This window comes from Triticum aestivum, chromosome 1D, assembly GCF_018294505.1.
Source record: "Triticum aestivum cultivar Chinese Spring chromosome 1D, IWGSC CS RefSeq v2.1, whole genome shotgun sequence".
Lineage (NCBI taxonomy): Eukaryota > Viridiplantae > Streptophyta > Magnoliopsida > Poales > Poaceae > Triticum > Triticum aestivum.
Window position 1 is genome coordinate 410,657,295 of NC_057796.1, and position 22,620 is coordinate 410,679,914.

The window sequence follows — 22,620 nt, forward strand, 5'->3', positions numbered from 1 at the left end:
ACGATGAGAGCATCGTTCTTTTGGAATTTTCGTTGAGGCAACTAGAAGCCAATAATAGAATAACTGATGGTGATACTTTGTGCAATGAAGAGATGTAATCTTTTCGCAAAAAAAGAAGAGTTTATAATCATTCCATGGACTCTACAGTAGCTTTGCCCGCATTTCCGTTTGTTGTAAATAATCTGGAATACAAATAGCTTGCCAAGGATGAGGATACAAATACCGACGGCGATGGACGCCCATGACTTCAAAGGTGTGAAGGAGCAGTCGTAGTGACCCAGGCTGGGTTACAGCTGATGGTGGACGCAAGCCTTTGGATGTGCCACGACAGTGATCCTATTTCCTTGCGCAACTTTTGGCTTCAGAGAAACAAAGCACACTGCCCATATGTTTCTGTAGTGTGTCTGGATTTAGCTTCAAAACTATCTGCGTCAGTGGGTAACGATAACGTTAGCAATATTCAGTGTTGGCTGGTGTTGGGTGAATGAGTTCCGAACACATGAATGGTTTTCAGTTTCCTTTGCGTTGGATTATGGAGGTCTGCAAGTGCTAAAGGATGGTTTTATTTGGTGTTGTGTTGCATGTGTTTCGAGTTTATGATGTTGTCGCTTGGTCAGGATATGGCCTTTTTCCATAGGCAGGTGAATCCTGCCTGGACAAATCAAATGGTGCAATCCTTTATGGAAATTGGTAAATGCGTATGTGCAATGCACGTTGATATTAGGAAGGCAATTAATTACACATTGATATTAGGCATGATATCAATTACACATTGATTTATGCGATTAACACAAACATTCATATTGATATGATACTAGTTACGTGCTAAACATGTTGAGCGCTTGCCATCAGCAATCTAGATCGCTAGATTAACATAGTTTGATAATTGAGATTAATTAGATCCACCCCTTTGGATCTTTTAATATTGGTATAGATAGATAGGGGCAAAACTTGCATGTTGAAAGGGAAGTTGCCGAGAAGCCAAAAAAAATAAAAGTCTACTATCTCGAGATCAATGCTCCCAGGTCTTTGGCAGTGGCTGACACCCAAGTTAGGAAGATGAGAGGTACCACTCTCATTCAGTACCTCCTTGAGACGAGCACCACCGAGCCCTCTGAGCATCTTCGCACAGAGGCCGCATGCTCCACCGCCTGTGGGGAAATGAGCATAAGTGTCATCTCGGCTCTAAGAGCATCTCCAACAGCCGCGCTATATAAGCGCCGTGCCGGAAATTTATGGTTTTTAGCGCGCGCACAACCGCTAAGCGAGCTCCAGCGGAGGCGCAATAACCGCGTGCGCGGCATAAAGAGTTCAGTGCGCGGTCCGAAACGCCATCGCGTGCCGTTTATTTGGTGCGCCCGCTTCCACGCGCCGCACACTCGAGTGCTCGCGCCGCACTCTCTCCGCCGCGCCACTTTGGCCCCGCCCGCGCCGCCGCCGGCGAATTGACCCGATGGACGGCCGCGCCGGCACCCCCTCACCCCTCCCTACACCCGTGACCCCTCTGCCGCCGCCGCTGCAAACCCAGCGCGGGGAGCTTTGGCTTCGCCTCCGCAGGTGCTCCTCCAAGCACCAGTATCGCGCGCGGCCTTTTCATGCCGCCACGGACGACCTCGGCGGCGGGTGGCGTCACGCCGGCGCCCGCCGTGAAGCCACGTGCCCTCGATGAGCGAGCTAGGTTGTTGGAATGGGAGAAGTACTTGTTCTTCATGGACACATCTACCCTCGATGAGAAGCAAAAGGAGTACGCCAATCTTGTCCGTGAAGAAGTCTTGGTCCAAAAAAAGAGCCATGGTTGGCCGTGGCATAGGCGGCATTGATGGCGGTGGCATGGGTGGCATGGGTGGCGGTGGCATTGGCGGCATGGGAGGCGGTGGCATTGGCAGCATCGGTGCCTTCGGAGCTACCATGGGCGGCATGAGTGGCATCGGTGGCTTTGCAGCTACCATGGAGGCCATGGGAGGCATGGGTGGCTTCGAAGCGACCATGGGAGGCATGAGTTTTGCGTCTCTCATGGGAGACATGGGAGCACCTCCGGGCGGCATGGGCGGAATTTCTTCTGGTGCGCCTCATCACACACCTTCCGTTGAAGATCCTGCCAACACCTTCCGAGGTACACATGATGATGCGGCTTGCGACAATGAAGAGGAGGAGGAAAAATCGTCTTCGGATGAGGAAGATGAATCGGAGGAAGAGGAGGACGAAGACGAGGATGAGGCATGATTGTTGATGTGCCATTCGTTTGTGTGAACTTTTATGTCATGAACTTCGTTCGGATTTTGAACTTGGTTGGATGATGTTGTGGGCATGAATTTGAATATGTCATGAACTTGTTTGGGTGATTTTAAACTATACCATGTGTTTGTTTCATGTTTCAAATATCATCATCGTCTCCAAAACGCAACATATGGCAAGCGCCGGCTGCTCGCACGCGCTGCAGTTTAGTGCGTCAGCTGGAGCGGCTCGCGTGCGGTCTTTGCAACTGCCGCAAGAGCAAGCGCTCTGCGCTGCGCAAAAACTCACGAACAGCTTGTTGCAAAGACTTTTTTAGCGCGCGGTTGTTGAAGATGCTCTAAGAAAGAACAAGAAACGGTCCAATGGCCTTTCTTTGGCACAGGAAGTTTCTCATCCAGATGAGAAATCCTTACAGGACCGACTCATGTACACGATCTCAACTCGAACTCATTTCCGAGTGCATCCCATGCCTAACACTGGCCTCGTCGTCATAGACAAGCTAGCACTACTTCTCTACACACCTGGTGGCAGCAAGCCAACTTACATTTCCACGGTGGAGTTTTGAGTGTTCACCTTCTCTATGCTCACTGGAACTATCTAGGTATGTGAAAATGAGTGATCCAAATTGTATTTATGGTCTAGTTGTTTTTGGATTTTACTAGCTCACCAGCCGTATGTCCGATTATTTAACTATGCGAGTACAGTTTCTATAGAGCTACCAATTCTAGTATTTTTACTAGTAAAGGGCCCGTGCGTTGCAACAGGAGAAACAAAATTATAATCTCCAACGGTCAAGACCATATTTTGCTGCATGACCGAGATACACTATGACTCTCAATTTCGTGAGATCATGAACATTTTTTTAAACTCGTGCACATATTTGAAATCGTGAACATTTTTCAAATTCATGAACTCCTTTATAAATTTACAAACATTTTCAAAAATCAAGATCATTTTGAATCATCAATATTTTATACTATTTTTATTAAAAATAAAAATTGTAGACAGTTTTTCAACAATTTTCTTGAATAGGTGAATATTTCTAGAATTGACAAACATTTTTTCAGAAATTTGATGGAATAAATTTTGAAATTTACGAACATTTTTTTGATTAAGTGAACATTTTTTGAAATGCAAGATCAGTTTTTGAATCAGTGAACATTTATGAATAAATAAACTATTTTGTAAGTCACAAACAGTTGTAAAAAATTTAAGATATTTTTCCATTCTTTATTTCTTTTAATTAGCAATTTTTTTCGATTTCATTAACATTTTTTAATACACAAACTTTAAAAAATATGAACAATGTTTGATTTCCTAAATATTTGTTTTCAAAAATTGAGGACATTTTCTGAATATGCAAACATTTTTTGAAAAGTCATGAAATTTTTCTGAATCCACAAACATTTATGAATTATAAAATATTTTATTGAAAATTCTCACTTTTTTAAAAAAATAGGAACTTTTTTATATCCCAAAATATTTAAAGTAGAAACAAACGTAGATGTAAAAGGAAAACGAAAAATAAAAATGAAATGTTAGTAACGGACTGCCCGAACATGGGCCAGCCCAAACAGGCGCGCTGTATCTTATTCCAGCATGCAGAGCGCGGTATAGTAGGAACCTACTACATGGGCCGGCCCAGGCAGGATTCCCTCTGTGAAACGTTTTTTTATCACTTATAGGTGGCATCAGTGGGTAATATTCTGTAATTTTGAGGGCAATTTAGGCGAAGCAATAGCCTGTATTATATCTAGTATCCTATATACTTAAGAAGTTCACCCCCACTACTTGATTTATCTCAACATGCAACATAGACACATCAGCATCCAATCACACCAAGCCACGTCACACCTCCTGAGGTCATTTTCCCTGAAATGAAAAACAAAATCTATTCCCATCATTCCCCACGCCCCACGCCTGCACATAATGGCGACATCAGCCTTCGGTTACTAGGGCACCCACCAGCCACCACAACATGCTGATGCATACAGAATACACGTCTTTTAAGCATTGGCGCAATTAACTCTCCCACCCAGTTCCTCAATTAACTCCACCGTCCATTGATTTCCATAACTTTCTATTCATCTTCTCCACCGACTAACTCTAACTGATGCAGCGGTTCTCCCCTTTAAGCTTCCATCTCCACTCACATGGATCCCCCTTGCTGTGGCTGGTCGGACTGAGGTGAGGTTCCCCTCTCGGTGCCGCGCGCGCCTCTGCCGGTGCCATCGACTGCCTCCCTTCCCCTGCCCCCTCAGTAATCCTTGGTGGCCTCCGCCGGACACCGCTTCGTCCATTGCTCCCCGCAGATGGAATACAGAATACATGGAGAGGATGTTGCAGCATGCGGTGGTGGATTTGTGGTCGTCTTACTCCACCAACATCACCTGCACCAAGGTGGGTGCTCTCCCGCCTCAATCTTCTCAGATCTGACTGCTTTTTTGAGTTAGGTTGGATTGAAAAGTCTGATGTGTTTGTTGTAGGAGCCACTTTTTGGAAGGAAGCTCTGTTCGGTCTCCATGCACCTCCTACTATCAGCAAGTCCGGTTAGTCTCTCATGTCCACAATCCTTGCAAACTCAAGAACTGCCGGCAAGCATATGTCGAGATATGATAGATCGTGCTCATAACTCCGATCCGGTTGATTCTAATTGGAAGCGCTAACAATTTCCTAATTTTTTTCAGATCTTAGAGCATTGTTTGTACAGCTTATGTAATATTTTGCTTTGAATCGATGCATATGGATTTTTGTGCATTACTCGCTGTGGCTCTGTGTTGCTTACTAATCAACCCACCAGCCTTTTCAGACTTGGATATTTGTCATGTTGATGAGCTTGCTTTTATGTATTTTGCCAAAGCAACACCCATGAAAAGTTAATCAGATGTACTAACTCGTGCAATTATTTTCTAGGATGAGGAGCTGTAGTGTCAACAACTCTACCTACTGATCAACAATAAATGATATGTCCAATGAAAAGTTTCTTTCATTAGAATGTTCTAGGCATTTTGTTTCGAATCTTGAACTGATAGCAAAATGTTTCAGATAATGTCCTCTCTTCATTTCTTATATTGAATAGTTAATGATAAATCCAGCCACATTTCTCTCTACTATGCTTATTGATACAAGCTTTGTATTTTTGGAACACAACTGTTTTACCTTCGACAATGCCATCCGGGCATCAGCTCCCTATATTTTGCTATATATAATATTTTTTAAAGTTCGTACTCTACTGTAGTTTTTTATCACGAACTAATTGGGGTTTTCTCTATAAGTAGCGCTTTTTATACAACTCTGACCTCTACTATTTTTCTTGGTGTAGATTATCATCTTTCTTCTACGATGTTACAGATTATACTATTTGAGCATTGCTTCCTTTGGTTCCAATGCTCCAGTTTTTATGGCATGACATTAGAGCCTGTAATAAAGAAATTACAGCTTCAGTTGAAACCCAACTCTGATGACATAGTAGATACAAATTGCATTGAGATTTAGATCTATCAGTTAGGAGTTTAACTATTTGTCATGCCTCTTGAATATAAAAGCTAACATAATTTTCATTGATGGAGCATGTATGAGTGTAGTTATTGCATTATGCAGATGTAAAATTTATGATGAATGAACAAAGTTGCTTCACTTGGTAATATTAAATATGAACACAGTTCTGGTTTTTTTTTTCTACTGTCCGTCAATCCGGTTTTGTCCGGCACCCAACATTGTATAATTTTCATTAGACACAGTCTATCTTTGTAGATGTTTGGTGAGTTCATCTATTAAAGAGATACTTAGTATTCAAGTCCACATGAAACCTAACTTGAAACAAGTGATTTTTCATTGGTAAAGCAAATATTACGGCAAGTTGTACACGGATGTCCCCGCAGCAACGCGCGGGAAGTCATCTAGAAGTTTCTGTTCAAGTACCAACTTGTCAATGGTTCCAGTTTATGTTCTTTATTGCGGGAGATGCGTTTTGGAGGCCGAGCTCCATGGTGGCCTTTATTTTTGAAAAATTCAAATTCAAACTTATATTGTTAAAAAAATCTGAAAAAAATATATGTGTATGTAAGGATGTAACCCACATGTGTGTAAAATTTCATGATGAAATACCTTGAGTTGTGACCTATATAAAAAAGACAAATTCATGGCCTAGGAGAATGAATAGTATCATGTGTTAAATAGCCCCAGATTAGTCTTTTTTGCACAGCCCTCATTTCAATGTATTTTGAACTGAAAATTTACACACATGTGTGTTATGCCTTCATGTATATCTATATATTTTTTAGAATTTTTTGAAATGTAAAAATATGAATTTTAATGAAATTACAAATTTGAATTTGGAGGCCGAGCTCCAAAAGGGATTTCCGCTTTATTGCCCTTATGATCTCAATACAAACCTATAGTGTGTGTTAAAATATATATTCATGAATGGATCCAATTTTTGTTCTTTGGTACACTTCTGATCTCGATACAAAGCTACAGTGTGCACTAAAGTTGAATGGATCAGTTTATATGTATTTTGCTATTTTCAATTACCATATTGTTCAACATTTGTCCATATGTATTTTCAACTTTTCAATTATCATATTGTCCGTCCAAACATTGTCTTCTATAGAAAAAAGATCCAAATGTATTGCATCCAATTCCCTCCGCAACACGCGGGGTATTATCTAGTTTTATTTACATAGCCAACTGTCGGGGAACGTAGTAATTTCAAAAAAATTCCTATGCACACGCAAGATCATGGTGATGCATAGCAACGAGAGGGGAGAGTGTTGTCCACGTACCCTCGTAGACCGAAAGCGGAAGCGTTAACACAACGAGGTTGATGTATTCGTACGTCTTCACGATCCGACCGATCAAGTACCGAACGCACGGCACCTCCGAGTTCAGCACACGTTCAGCTCGATGACGTCCCTCGAACTCCAATCCAGCCGAGTGTTGAGGGAGAGTTTCGTCAGCACGACGGCGTGGTGACGATGATGATGTTCTACCGACGCAGGGCTTCGCCTAAGCACCGCTACGATATTATCGAGATGTAATATGGTGGAGGGGGCACCGCACACGGCTAAGAGATCAATGATCAATTGTTGTGTCTATGGGGTGCCCCCTTGCCCCCGTATATAAAGGATCAAAGGGGGGGAGGTGCGGCCAGCCTTGGGGCGCGCCAGGAGGAGTCCTACTCCCACCGGGAGTAGGACTCCCCCCTTTTCCTAGTTGGATTAGGACTTGGGAGGGGGGAAAGAGGAGAGGGAGAAGAAGGAAGGGGGGCGCCGCCCCCTTCTCCTTGTCCTATTCGGACTAGGGGGAGGGGCGCGCGGCCCAGCCCTAGCCGCCTCTCCTCTCTTCCACCTAGGCCCACTAAGGCCCATTATGTTGCCGGGGGGTTCCGGTAACCTCCCGGTACCCCGGTAAAATCCCGATTTCACCCGGAACACTTCCGATATCCAAACATAGGCTTCCAATATATCAATCTTCATGTCTCGACCATTTCGAGACTCCTCGTCATGTCCGTGATCACATCCGGGACTCCGAACAACCTTCGGTACATCAAAACATATAAACTCATAATATAACTGTCATCGAAACGTTAAGCGTGCGGACCCTACGGGTTCGAGAACTATGTAGACATGACCGAGACACGTCTCCGGTCAATAACCAATAGCGGAACCTGGATGCTCATATTGGCTCCCACATATTCTACGAAGATCTTTATCGGTCAGACCGCATAACAACATACGTTGTTCCCTTTGTCATCGGTATGTTACTTGCCCGAGATTCGATCGTCGGTATCTCAATACCTAGTTCAATCTCGTTACCGGCAAGTCTCTTTACTCGTTCTGTAATACATCATCTCGCAACAAACTCATTAGTTGCAATGCTTGCAAGGCTTAAGTGATGTGTATTACCGAGAGGGCCCAGAGATACCTCTCCGACAATCGGAGTGACAAATCCTAATCTCGAAATACGCCAACCCAACAAGTACCTTCGGAGACACCTGTAGAGCACCTTTATAATCACCCAGTTACGTTGTGACGTTTGGTAGCACACAAAGTGTTCCTCCGGTAAACGGGAGTTGCATAATCTCATAGTCATAGGAACATGTATAAGTCATGAAGAAAGCAATAGCAACATACTAAACGATCGAGTGCTAAGCTAACGGAATGGGTCAAGTCAATCACATCATTCTCCTAATGATGTGATCCCGTTAATCAAATGACAACTCATGTCAATGGCTAGGAAACATAACCATCCTTGATCAACGAGCTAGTCAAGTAGAGGCATACTAGTGACACTCTGTTTGTCTATGTATTCACACAAGTATTATGTTTCCGGTTAATACAATTCTAGCATGAATAATAAACATTTATCATGATATAAGGAAATAAATAATAACTTTATTATTGCCTCTAGGGCATATTTCCTTCAGTCTCCCACTTGCACTAGAGTCAATAATCTAGATTACACAGTAATGATTCTTACACCCATGGAGCCTTGGTGCTGATCATGTTTTGCTCGTGGAAGAGGCTTAGTCAACGGGTCTGCAACATTCAGATCCGTATGTATCTTGCAAATTTCTATGTCTCCCACCTGGACTAAATCCCGGATGGAATTGAAGCGTCTTTTGATGTGCTTGGTTCTCTTGTGAAATCTGGATTCCTTTGCTAAGGCAATTGCACCAGTATTGTCACAAAAGATTTTCATTGGACCCGATGCACTAGGTATGACACCTAGATCGGATATGAACTCCTTCATCCAGACTCCTTCATTTGCTGCTTCCGAAGCAGCTATGTACTCCGCTTCACACGTAGATCCCGCCACGACGCTTTGTTTAGAACTGCACCAACTGACAGCTCCACCGTTCAATGTAAACACGTATCCGGTTTGCGATTTAGAATCGTCCGGATCAGTGTCAAAGCTTGCATCGACGTAACCATTTACGATGAGCTCTTTGTCACCTCCATAAACGAGAAACATATCCTTAGTCCTTTTCAGGTATTTCAGGATGTTCTTGACCGCTGTCCAGTGATCCACTCCTGGATTACTTTGGTACCTTCCTGCTAGACTTATAGCAAGGCACACATCAGGTCTGGTACACAGCATTGCATACATGATAGAGCCTATGGCTGAAGCATAGGGAACATCTTTCATCTTCTCTCTATCTTCTGCAGTGGTCGGGCATTGAGTCTTACTCAACTTCACACCTTGTAACACAGGCAAGAACCCTTTCTTTGCTTGATCCATTTTGAACTTCTTCAAAACTTTGTCAAGGTATGTGCTTTGTGAAAGTCCAATTAAGCGTCTTGATCTATCTCTATAGATCTTGATGCCCAATATATACGCAGCTTCACCGAGGTCTTTCATTGAAAAACTCTTATTCAAGTATCCCTTTATGCTATCCAGAAATTCTATATCATTTCCAATCAGCAATATGTCATCCACATATAATATCAGAAATGCTACAGAGCTCCCACTCACTTTCTTGTAAATACAGGCTTCTCCAAAAGTCTGTACAAAACCAAATGCTTTGATCACACTATCAAAGCGTTTATTCCAACTCCGAGAGGCTTGCACCAGTCCATAAATGGATCGCTGGAGCTTGCACACTTTGTTAGCTCCCTTTGGATCGACAAAACCTTCCGGTTGCATCATATACAACTCTTCTTCCAGAAATCCATTCAGGAATGCAGTTTTGACATCCATTTGCCAAATTTCATAATCATAAAATGCGGCAATTGCTAACATGATTCGGACAGACTTAAGCATCGCTACGGGTGAGAAGGTCTCATCGTAGTCAATCCCTTGAACTTGTCGAAAACCTTTCGCAACAAGTCGAGCTTTATAGACAGTAACATTACCGTCAGCGTCAGTCTTCTTCTTGAAGATCCATTTATTTTCAATGGCTTGCCGATCATCGGGCAAGTCAACCAAAGTCCATACTTTGTTCTCATACATGGATCCCATCTCGGATTTCATGGCCTCAAGCCATTTTGCGGAATCTGGGCTCACCATCGCTTCTTCATAGTTCGTAGGTTCGTCATGGTCTAGTAACATAACCTCCAGAACAGGATTACCGTACCACTCTGGTGCGGATCTTACTCTGGTTGACCTACGAGGTTCAGTAACAACTTGATCTGAAGTTCCATGATCATCATCATTAACTTCCTCACTAATTGGTGTAGGCGTCACAGGAACCTGTTTCTGTGATGAACTATTTTCCAATAAGGGAGCAGGTACTGTTACCTCATCAAGTTCTACTTTCCTCCCACTCACTTCTTTCGAGAGAAACTCCTTCTCTAGAAAGGATCCATTCTTAGCAACGAATGTCTTGCCTTCGGATCTGTGATAGAAGGTGTACCCAACAGTCTCCTTTGGGTATCCTATGAAGACACATTTCTCCGATTTAGGTTCGAGCTTATCAGGTTGAAGCTTCTTCACATAAGCATCGCAGCCCCAAACTTTAAGAAACGACAACTTTGGTTTCTTGCCAAACCACAGTTCATAAGGCGTCGTCTCAACGGATTTCGATGGTGCCCTATTTAACGTGAATGCAGCCGTCTCTAAAGCATAACCCCAAAACGATAGCGGTAAATCAGTAAGAGACATCATAGATCGCACCATATCTAGTAAAGTACGATTACGACGTTCGGACACACCATTACGTTGTGGTGTTCCGGGTGGCGTGAGTTGCGAAACTATTCCGCATTGTTTCAAATGTAGACCAAACTCGTAACTCAAATATTCTCCTCCACGATCTGATCGTAGAAACTTTATTTTCTTGTTACGATGATTTTCAACTTCACTCTGAAATTCTTTGAACTTTTCAAATGTTTCAGACTTATGTTTCATTAAGTAGATATACCCATATCTGCTCAAATCATCTGTGAAGGTGAGAAAATAACGATATCCGCCACGAGCCTCAATATTCATCGGACCACATACATCTGTATGTATGATTTCCAACAAATCTGTTGCTCTCTCCATAGTTCCGGAGAACGGCGTTTTAGTCATCTTGCCCATGAGGCACGGTTCGCAAGTACCAAGTGATTCATAATCAAGTGATTCCAAAAGTCCATCAGTATGGAGTTTCTTCATGCGCTTTACACCGATATGACCTAAACGGCAGTGCCACAAATAAGTTGCACTATCATTATCAACTCTGCATCTTTTGGCTTCGACATTATGAATATGTGTATCACTACTATCGAGATTCATTAAAAATAGACCACTCTTCAAGGGTGCATGACCATAAAAGATATTACTCATATAAATAGAACAACCATTATTCTCTGATTTAAATGAATAACCGTCTCGCATCAAACAAGATCCAGATATAATGTTCATGCTCAACGCTGGCACCAAATAACAATTATTTAGGTCTAATACTAATCCCGAAGGTAGATGTAGAGGTAGCGTGCCGACGGCGATCACATCGACTTTGGAACCGTTTCCCACGCGCATCGTCACCTCGTCCTTGGCCAGTGTTCGCTTAATCCGTAGTCCCTGTTTCGAGTTGCAAATATTAGCAACAGAACCAGTATCAAATACCCAGGTGCTACTGCGAGCTCTAGTAAGGTACACATCAATAACATGTATATCACATATACCTTTGTTCACCTTGCCATCCTTCTTATCCGCCAAATACTTGGGGCAGTTCCGCTTCCAGTGACCAGTCTGCTTGCAGTAGAAGCACTCAGTCTCAGGCTTAGGTCCAGACTTGGGTTTCTTCTCCTGAACAGCAACTTGCTTGCTGTTCTTCTTGAAGTTCCCCTTCTTCTTCCCTTTGCCCTTTTTCTTGAAACTAGTGGTCTTATTGACCATCAACACTTGATGCTCCTTTTTGATTTCTACCTCCGCAGCCTTTAGCATTGCGAAGAGCTCGGGAATCGTCTTATCCATCCCTTGCATGTTATAGTTCATCACGAAGCTCTTGTAGCTTGGTGGCAGTGATTGAAGAATTCTGTCAATGACGCTATCATCCGGAAGATTAACTCCCAGTTGAATCAAGTGATTGTTATACCCAGACATTTTGAGTATATGCTCACTGACAGAACTATTCTCTTCCATCTTGCAGCTGTAGAACTTATTGGAGACTTCATATCTCTCAATCCGGGCATTTGCTTGAAATATTAACTTCAACTCCTGGAACATCTCATATGCTCCATGACGTTCAAAACGTCGTTGAAGACCCGGTTCTAAGCCGTAAAGCATGGCACACTGAACTATCGAGTAGTCATCAGCTTTGCTCTGCCAGACGTTCATAACATCTGGTGTTGCTCCTGCAGCAGGCCTGGCACCCAGCGGTGCTTCCAGGACGTAATTCTTCTGTGCAGCAATGAGGATAATCCTCAAGTTACGGACCCAGTCCGTGTAATTGCTACCATCATCTTTCAACTTTGCTTTCTCAAGGAACGCATTAAAATTCAACGGAACAACAGCACGGGCCATCTATCTACAATCAACATAGACAAGCAAGATACTATCAGGTACTAAGTTCATGATAAATTTAAGTTCAATTAATCATATTACTTAAGAACTCCCACTTAGATAGACATCCCTCTAATCATCTAAGTGATCACGTGATCCAAATCAACTAAACCATAACCGATCATCACGTGAAATGGAGTAGTTTTCAATGGTGAACATCACTATGTTGATCATATCTATTATATGATTCACGCTCGACCTTTCGGTCTCAGTGTTCCGAGGCCATATCTGCATATGCTAGGCTCGTCAAGTTTAACCTGAGTATTCTGCGTGTGCAAAACTGGCTTGCACCCGTTGTAGATGGACGTAGAGCTTATCACACCCGATCATCACGTGGTGTCTGGGCACGACGAACTTTGGCAACGGTGCATACTCAGGGAGAACACTTTTATCTTGAAATTTAGTGAGAGATCATCTTATAATGCTACCGTCAATCAAAGCAAGATAAGATGCATAAAAGATAAACATCACATGCAATCAATATAAGTGATATGATATGGCCATCATCATCTTGTGCTTGTGATCTCCATCTCCGAAGCACCGTCATGATCCCCATCGTCACCGGCGCGACACCTTGATCTCCATCGTAGCATCGTTGTCGTCTCGCCAACTATTGCTTCTACGACTATCGCTACCGCTTAGTGATAAAGTAAAGCAATTACATGGCGATTGCATTGCATACAATAAAGCGACAACCATATGGCTCCTGCCAGTTGCCGATAACTCGGTTACAAAACATGATCATCTCATACAATAAAATATAGCATCATGCCTTGACCATATCACATCACAACATGCCCTGCAAAAACAAGTTAGACGTCCTCTACTTTGTTGTTGCAAGTTTTACGTGGCTGCTACGGGCTGAGCAAGAACCGTTCTTACCTACGCATCAAAACCACAACGATAGTTTGTCAAGTTGGTGCTGTTTTAACCTTCGCAAGGACCGGGCGTAGCCACACTCGGTTCAACTAAAGTTGGAGAAACTGACACCCGCCAGCCACCTCTGTGCAAAGCACGTCGGAAGAACCAGTCTCGCGTAAGCGTACGCGTAATGTCGGTCCGGGCCGCTTCATCCAACAATACCGCCGAACCAAAGTATGACATGCTGGTAAGCAGTATGACTTATATCGCCCACAACTCATTGTGTTCTACTCGTGCATATAACATCAACGCATAAAACCAGGCTCGGATGCCACTGTTGGGGAACGTAGTAATTTCAAAAAATTCCTACGCACACGCAAGATCATGGTGATGCATAGCAACGAGAGGGGAGAGTGTTGTCCACGTACCCTCGTAGACCGAAAGCGGAAGCGTTAACACAACGCGGTTGATGTAGTCGTACGTCTTCACGATCCGACCGATCAAGTACCGAACGCACGGCACCTCCGAGTTCAGCACACGTTCAGCTCGATGACGTCCCTCGAACTCCGATCCAGCCGAGTGTTGAGGGAGAGTTTCGTCAGCACGACGGCGTGGTGACGATGATGATGTTCTACCGACGCAGGGCTTCGCCTAAGCACCGCTACGATATTATCGAGGTGTAATATGGTTGGGGGGGCACCGCACACGGCTAAGAGATCAATGATCAATTGTTGTGTCTATGGGGTGCCCCCCTGCCCCCGTATATAAAGGATCAAAGGGGGGAGGTGCGGCCAGCCTTGGGGCGCGCCAGGAGGAGTCCTACTCCCACCGGGAGTAGGACTCCCCCCTTTTCCTAGTTGGATTAGGACTTGGGAGGGGGGAAAGAGGAGAGGGAGAAGAAGGAAGGGGGGCGCCGCCCCCTTCTCCTTGTCCTATTCGGACTAGGGGGGAGGGGCGCGCGGCCCAGCCCTAGCCGCCTCTCCTCTCTTCCACCTAGGCCCACTAAGGCCCATTATGTTGCCGGGGGGTTCCGGTAACCTCCCGGTACTCCGGTAAAATCCCGATTTCACCCGGAACACTTCCGATATCCAAACATAGGCTTCCAATATATCAATCTTCATGTCTCGACCATTTCGAGACTCCTCGTCATGTCCGTGATCACATCCGGGACTCCGAACAACCTTCGGTACATCAAAACATATAAACTCATAATATAACTGTCATCGAAACGTTAAGCGTGCGGACCCTACGGGTTCGAGAACTATGTAGACATGACCGAGACACGTCTCCGGTCAATAACCAATAGCGGAACCTGGATGCTCATATTGGCTCCCACATATTCTACGAAGATCTTTATCGGTCAGACCGCATAACAACATACGTTGTTCCCTTTGTCATCGGTATGTTACTTGCCCGAGATTCGATCGTCGGTATCTCAATACCTAGTTCAATCTCGTTACCGGCAAGTCTCTTTACTCGTTCTGTAATACATCATCTCGCAACAAACTCATTAGTTGCAATGCTTGCAAGGCTTAAGTGATGTGCATTACCGAGAGGGCCCAGAGATACCTCTCCGACAATCGGAGTGACAAATCCTAATCTCGAAATACGCCAACCCAACAAGTACCTTCGGAGACACCTGTAGAGCACCTTTATAATCACCCAGTTACGTTGTGACGTTTGGTAGCACACAAAGTGTTCCTCCGGTAAACGGGAGTTGCATAATCTCATAGTCATAGGAACATGTATAAGTCATGAAGAAAGCAATAGCAACATACTAAACGATCGAGTGCTAAGCTAACGGAATGGGTCAAGTCAATCACATCATTCTCCTAATGATGTGATCCCGTTAATCAAATGACAACTCATGTCAATGGCTAGGAAACATAACCATCTTTGATCAACGAGCTAGTCAAGTAGAGGCATACTAGTGACACTTTGTTTGTCTATGTATTCACACAAGTATTATGTTTCCGGTTAATACAATTCTAGCATGAATAATAAACATTTATCATGATATAAGGAAATAAATAAATAACTTTATTATTGCCTCTAGGGCATATTTCCTTCACCAACACGGTTCGATGTGTAGTTATAAACTTTAATGTAAGGATCATGCACAAGGTTAACAAACGACGGATGGCTTTTATGGTAAACTAAGCGTGAGTGTGGAATAGCTTATTCTACACCCTTAGTAATGCTCTATACAAAATATAGTAACGTAGCATATAAAATATAGTAATTTTTTTGACAATGTAGTAAATTCAAAACTTGGATAGTAAAAAATTATTTCGGAATTACTATATTTTATACCGCGTTTTACTAGATTTTGTACATTGCGTTACTGGGGTGTATAATAAGCTACTATTCTACACTCACGCTTAGTATAGCGTAACCCTATATATATTTGTGGCGTCTAATTATAATTGCGAAATCTATCGGATGCGCTAATAGTTGGATGTGATATGTTTACATGTAATTATGATCATTTGACAGCTACCCCGTTGGTTCAAAATAATAATAATTACCTGTTTATACGTGAAGATTTGTCGATTGTGGTCTATTATAAAAAGAGGTCCAACAATTATTGTTTGGATGTTATAATAGTACCATGAACTCTCAATACCTTTGCCTGCACTTTCCCTGTTGCAAGTGATCCAGAACTGATGCTCTGTTTTGAGATAAAATGAGAGTCAAATTCATATCAGTGCTTTTAGATGTAGGAAGTTTTGGTGAAAGATGTAATGGAAAATCAATAAGGTTAGGCTTCTAGCAGTGTCATGTTTGACAATTTTCGTACACACACGGACACCAGGCGGAACCCTCGTTTCTGACTCAATTCGTTGTTGCGTGAGACGTTGTTCCTTTGGAATTTTCATTGATGAAACTGGAAGCCAATGCTGGAATAATTAACAGTAAGAGTTTATGCCATGGATGCGTGTTATAACCGTTCCATGAACTCATGCTAACTTTGCATGCTCTTTCGCTTGTTGCATGCAAATAATCGGTTATCTAGATAGCTTACCAACGAGGAGGATGTTGTATCTGCACCATTTCAAAGTTCTGATTAAGCATAGTTAAAAAACGAAATCATTTAAGCATGATAAAGTGTGGTACCTTATCAAAGATTTGAGATTGCCAACCACCTCTTCAACATGGTTGTGTGGTGTAGTCTCTTGCAATTTTCACATCCAGTAGAATCTCAGTGCAACATGGATGGGATGAACTTGGGAAAGCTCAATAAGCTAACATATATGCTGAACATGGAGGCTTCCATCTCCGCAACTCATGTCATACGAGCTGACAACTTTGTTGCAAAAAATGACAACGGTAGCTTCCTACCTAAGGCGATGGACTCCACTGAGTTCGAGGCTTGCCATAGGACGCCCACTACTTCAAAGGCAAGAATGAGCAGGTGTCGAGCCCCTGGCTGAGTTATAAAGCATTCAAAGCTGACACCAGAAGCAAGTTGTCAGAAATGTTGTGACAGTGATCCCGCTCCCTTGTGCAACTTTACCTTTAGAAAGATAGTTCATCTGCTTATTTTGTGTTTGTGCTTTATTGGGCAACATTAACATCATGCTCTAGTGCTGGATGAATATGAGTGGTTTTCAGATTTCTGTATCGTTTAGATTATGGAGGTCTCTGAAAGAACGGGTTTGTTTGTTGTTGTGTTGCATGTGGTTTTCAATGACTAGTTAGGGCTCAAATTTTTTTTCTTTCAAAACCAAAGAATATGCCTCTTTGGATAAATAAACAGACAATCCATCTTTTATTTGAAAAAGGCAAACCCTTTGCCATATTTGATTGAACAGGGCAAGATCACTGCTTTTAGGTCTTTTGCTATCGCTAACACCGAAGTTCGGAATTTAGTCTGAAACTTGAGCTTAATTCCGCTATGAAGGATGGGATATACCCTGTCCATTCCATACCCCCTCAAGGCAAGAAATCTGGAACCATTGTCTTCGCACGAATGCTACATTACCCAATTGGAAATGATAATAAATGTGGTGTTGGTTCTATGGAGAAACACAAGATTTTGTAGTCACCATGCATGTAGCACAGAAAGTATGGTAGCATCCTGTTGTAACAAAACCTCACCAAATTAGCTCATATGCATGCTCTCAGCTTGAACTCATATTCTTGGTGCATCCCATGCCAAGCACTAATTAACATTATTTCTCTATCCACCCATTGAGCGGCAACGACCAAACGATGGGTGAGCTTGCATTTGCATGATACAGTTTTGATGTGTAGGTAGTTGCACAAGAGTGCTTCGAAGTTGTATTTATGGGCTGGTTGTTGTTTTTTTTACCACCCCACGAACTAAATGTCCAATTATTATACTCATGAGCACAATTGTGATAAGAGCTACCAACCCTAGTGACGTATTTTATTTAGATAACTGGAAATTTATTTTCACGGGCCAAGTATAATAGATTTGATCATTTTCGCAAAAAAGTGTTATTGATATTTTCGCTTCCCCAACCACCTATCCAATTATTTAACTTTGGATCGCTCCACTCAAATACGGCTCCTTTGCTCGACCTCATCGAAAGAGACTAGTCAAATCTGCCTCCTAGATCACTTGCATCACTTCGCACATCCTCCTCAGACTGCTGGCATCGTCACCATGGAGGAAAGTAACCACTGCCTACCAACTTATGTACACCTCCTCCATGCTTCCTAACATTGCTGAAGCTACTGCCGATGTGACTCGGTTTACGCTAGAGGAAAAAAATCCCATGGCTAGGAACCCTAGATCTGCCATACCAACGAACAAACAAAAGATGGCTCCTTGAGATGATGCACCGTCATCGCCGGGAGCGCATGAATTGCAAGTTGTCCGCCTTCCCCATGACATATTTGGGGATATCGTTGTCTGACTCGAGGGTTTTGCTGAACGAGTTCGCATACTTATGGGAAGGGTCGCGTGTCACGTAGAACCTTGGTGCGGCCGTTTTACCTCAAAAGGTAGTAAGTCGGCCCTGATTGACACCAACCCCTCCCCATGTATATGATGGGGTTGTATATCTTGCCAGAGGGGTTCCTAGCTCGTTTGATAAAGACCTTTTAGGGTTCTTCTAGTAGGCAGCGGACGAGCGTAAAAAATATCATATGGTCAAGTGGGCCAACATTTGTATGCCCAATGATCTGGGTGGGTTAGGCGTCGTTGCTTTCCATCGCATGAACGTGGCCCTCATGTTGTGTTGGGTCTGGTGGATGATTTGAAGGTAGGGGGCTTGTGGCTGCAGCTTCTTCAGGCTAAGCATATGCGGGGCGAGCCCTTCCTTGCTTGCTCGCTCACGGAGGGATCCCAGTTCTAGAAGTCCATACAGTGGATCAAGTAGAAAATCCTCCTAGGGGTTTCCTGTTCCATCGACAATGGAGAAGGAACCTATTCTATCTTGATCCATGGGTTGGGGTCCCGTTATGTTCAGGATTCCCAAATTTGTATGCCATCTGCGTAGATCCGACGGTGTTGGCCTCGGGGGCGGCCTAGAATGGTCAGTGAACATCTTGTTCTAATAGTCATTTGGTAGGCGGAGACCGCAGAGTGGACTAGTTTGCAGGATGCTCTACTGCCAGTGCTCGCGGATTATCCGGACGCCGTATCTTGGAGTCCATCACCTTTGGGTGTTTTCTCCGCTAGCTCAGCATGCCATGCTCTGTGTCATAGGAATGACCACTATTCCTTGGATCTGCCATTGAAGATCATCTTTTTTGTGGCAATTGTTGAGGGATTGGCTCCCATCAAGGACGGAGGTGCTTAAGAGACACGACCCTGACAATTGCTTGTGTCCCCTCTTTGATGTCCCAGAGGGGGGGGGGGGGCACATCCTTTTTATCTTGCACGATGACATAGGCTCTCTGGAGTTTCGCCTGTGAGGCTCTAGGGCCTAACTGGGAGGCCTTGGACCTGGCAGACTTCCTTGAAACTGGAGCCAACCAGACCGGGTAGAAAAGTCGCATATTTTGGTTTTTGTTTGCGGCATTGGCTTGGACGCTATGGACAACTCATAATAAAATCATTATTGAGAGGGTCTTCCCTCAGGGTCCCTATGACTCATTCTTCAAATTGATTGCTTTCTTGCAGCACTCGCACCTGTTGTCTAGGAAGCGTGACCGCGAGCGTCTAGGACTTATGGAGGATGCACTTCTTGCTACCGCTCACCGCCTATCCTCCCATCCTCCATATTTGTAGTTGAAGGCGCCCCGTTTCTTCGCCGACTCATCTGCAGGCGGTGAGTGCGATGTCTTCTTCCGTTGGTTAGTTTCTTCCTATCTCTGCTTGATCTGTTTACTCCCCGTGTGGTCTTCTGGTTCTTTATAGCGTCGTTTGGATCGATCCATAGCAGTAGCGTTCATGTAAAATTAGGAGTCTGTTGTTAGAGTTAACCTTGTTGTATGGGTGATTAATTTGTTTAGTTAGTTGAGATAGTCCTGGTTAAGATAGAGAGGGTGCATGTGAGGGCATCCATCAGATGTTGCATGCATGTACGTGTGTACCGTTGCTTGACCAAGCTCCATAGCTATTAGATAGGCTCAGATGTGGACCGAGTATTCAGCTAGGAAGGAGGGTGCCAGCCGAATCGTGAGGCGTTGCCAAGAGGTTGTTACTCGTGGCCTAAGCTGCCGGCTAGTGGAGAGGAGATCAGCACTAGTATAGTACGTGTGTGCCTCTATTTAAGTGTTGTATAAGTTAATGAGAGAAGGGTGGCCGTGAGGGCTGGGGCAAAAATGTAGCCATTGTGATAGCCAAGGAAGACAGCCTATGGCAAAGCCTATTTGTGTCCTTCCTTGGTACATGCGTGTGTATGTGTGTGTGTATGTTTTCTTGAGTTCCACCATCGTGTGCGTGTTCTTGAGAGAACCCTTGAGCTGAGTGAGTTGAGAGGTAGGAGAAGAGCGGCGCTGCAACGAGGCGGCGCCAACATCTGTTTCTGCAGCTGGGGTGGTTTGGTTTGTAGTTGCTCTGGGGAATCGATCGAGCAAGGGAAAGTAGAAGGCGCAGGTCGCTCGAGTCAAATTAATCTTGGCACTTCTAGAAGTAGCAAGTTCTGCTGAAAGATGTAATGGGAGAATTATAAGGTGAGATCTGTAGCATCGTGATGTTTGATAGTTTGTGTACACAAGTGGGCGAGCAAAGAAGAGACCACTGCATTTATGACTGAACTGAGCAGTGTTGCTTTGGAATTTCTGTCGCTGCAACTGTAAGGCACAACTGGAGTAATTAACAATTTAACATTGATACTTTGTGCCATGGCCCATGGATGGGTGTCATAATCATTGTGCCATGAACGCTGCAGTAGCTTTCCCTGCAGTTTCCTTTGTTGCATATAATCAGGAATATAGGTAACTTGCCAAGGAGGAGGGTACTTTATCTGCATCTTGTCAAATACTACTTCTGAAGTTCTGATTAAATACCGTTAAAACAGGAAAGCATTTAAGCATGATATTACTGTGTATAATGTGGTGTCTTGCCATGGGGTTTTCATATCTAGTGGCATATCATTGCAGGCATGGATGGGAAGAACTTGGGCAGTGGGCAACTAGCTCAGCAAGCTAAGCCAGATGCCTTGGCGGACGATCAGGGGGCCCTGAAGCACACTGCAGATTCTCACACCGGAAATCCGACTTCAGTGAATGGTCACAATTCTGTAGATATGAACATGGAAGCTGCGATCTCAGCCGATGATGTCATGCGAGCCGGCGGCTTCGGCGCCAAAGACGACATCGGCAGCCTCCTACCGACGGCGATGGACTCCACCGACTTCGAGGCCTCGCTGCAGGACGCCCGCGACTATGAAGGCGAGAAGGAGAAGCCATCGCGGCCCGGGCTGGGTTACAGGGCATCCGAAGCTGACGCCGCAAGCAAGCCATCAGACGCGCCATCGCAGTGATCCTGCTTTCTTGTGCAACTTCTGTTTCAGAAAGACAAAGTGTTAGATCTTAAACGAGAGAGACGAGAGACAGAGATGTAAAGAGTGAATGCGTGTTATCTTTATTGATGATGTGATCACATATATATACAGTTTGAGGGGATGCCATTAGAGAGGTGTCAGAGAGACGCCTGTCCGGTGAACCGACGCGACAGTTGCAAAAGCAACTGCCTGCGGTTAGAGAAAGCAGGGATTAATCCCTTAATTAATCCTAACACTCCCCCTAATCACTGCTTTATCTTGTTAGTAGACATCATCTTGAAAAGCTCCTCGAAAAACCCTGTGAGAAAAATGTGAGGAGTATAGTGTTTGATATGTTGCCAAAACTCCTTCAAACCCAGTGGGAAAAATAAGGAGAAAATTATGCAACATATAATGGTTATTGTCTCTTTCAACTCAATACGAGAAAACTCATAGAATCAAGAGGACAATAAATAGGCCGTATATACTTTCCCAAAAACCCCGGTGGGGAAAACAGAAAGTATGACATATGATCTCATGTTGATATTACCTCATTAAAAACCTTTATGAGAACCTGTATAGTAAACTCATGAAGAGAAAAAGAGTATAATATGATGCATTGAACAGGAACAATTTAGGAAGATACTCCCCCTGATTCTTGCAAATTCCTAAGTCGTCATATACCAATTCCATGAACATGTTTCTAGAATGTAAAAGTTGGTAGAGACTTGGTGAACAAATCAGTTGCATGATTTGACTTGCAAGATATGCAATATAAAGATATTGCTTATTAGTAACATGTTTGCATCCGGGCAACACAAGCAACATTATCTTTGAGATAATGGTTGGTGGATGTAGCCATGAGGTCTGTTTTGAACACTCTTCATGAGAGGGCTACCACACCTAGTAGGAACACTACGCTTGTCTACGATCTGATGTAGTGGGGATCTTATCGATGTATCCAATATATCGGTGTTCACATTTTTGTGAAACTGAAAAACTAGGACAAGATGTTTGATGCCTTGGAGATATCGAAAGATATTCTTGAGTACCAACCAATTGTGTTTGGTGGATCCAATGGAATTATGGAACGTTGAGTCCCAATATCTCATTTCCATCATCTCTTGGTCTAAAT

At 43.7% G+C, this 22,620-nt stretch overlaps 1 protein-coding gene and 1 long non-coding RNA gene across 2 annotated transcripts; both read left to right on the top strand.

Moving 5' to 3' along the window:
- Positions 1–4,287: 4,287 nt before the first annotated feature.
- On the top strand, positions 4,288–5,881 carry LOC123171717 (uncharacterized). Its single transcript, XR_006485379.1, has 2 exons — positions 4,288–4,635; positions 4,722–5,881. It is a non-coding gene; the product is annotated as an uncharacterized lncRNA (long non-coding RNA).
- Positions 5,882–20,310: 14,429 nt separating this feature from the next.
- Positions 20,311–21,610, top strand: LOC123182473 (uncharacterized). Its single transcript, XM_044595042.1, has 2 exons — positions 20,311–20,673; positions 21,103–21,610. The coding sequence occupies exon 2, from the start codon at positions 21,105–21,107 to the stop codon at positions 21,483–21,485; it is 381 nt and encodes a 126-aa protein (XP_044450977.1). The 5' UTR covers positions 20,311–20,673; positions 21,103–21,104; the 3' UTR covers positions 21,486–21,610.
- The last annotated feature ends 1,010 nt before the right edge of the window (positions 21,611–22,620 follow it).

Excerpts from the sequence above, each read along its gene's own strand:
- LOC123182473 (XM_044595042.1), top strand. The coding sequence starts at position 21,105 with ATGGATGGGAAGAACTTGGGCAGTGGGCAACTAGCTCAGCAAGCTAAG.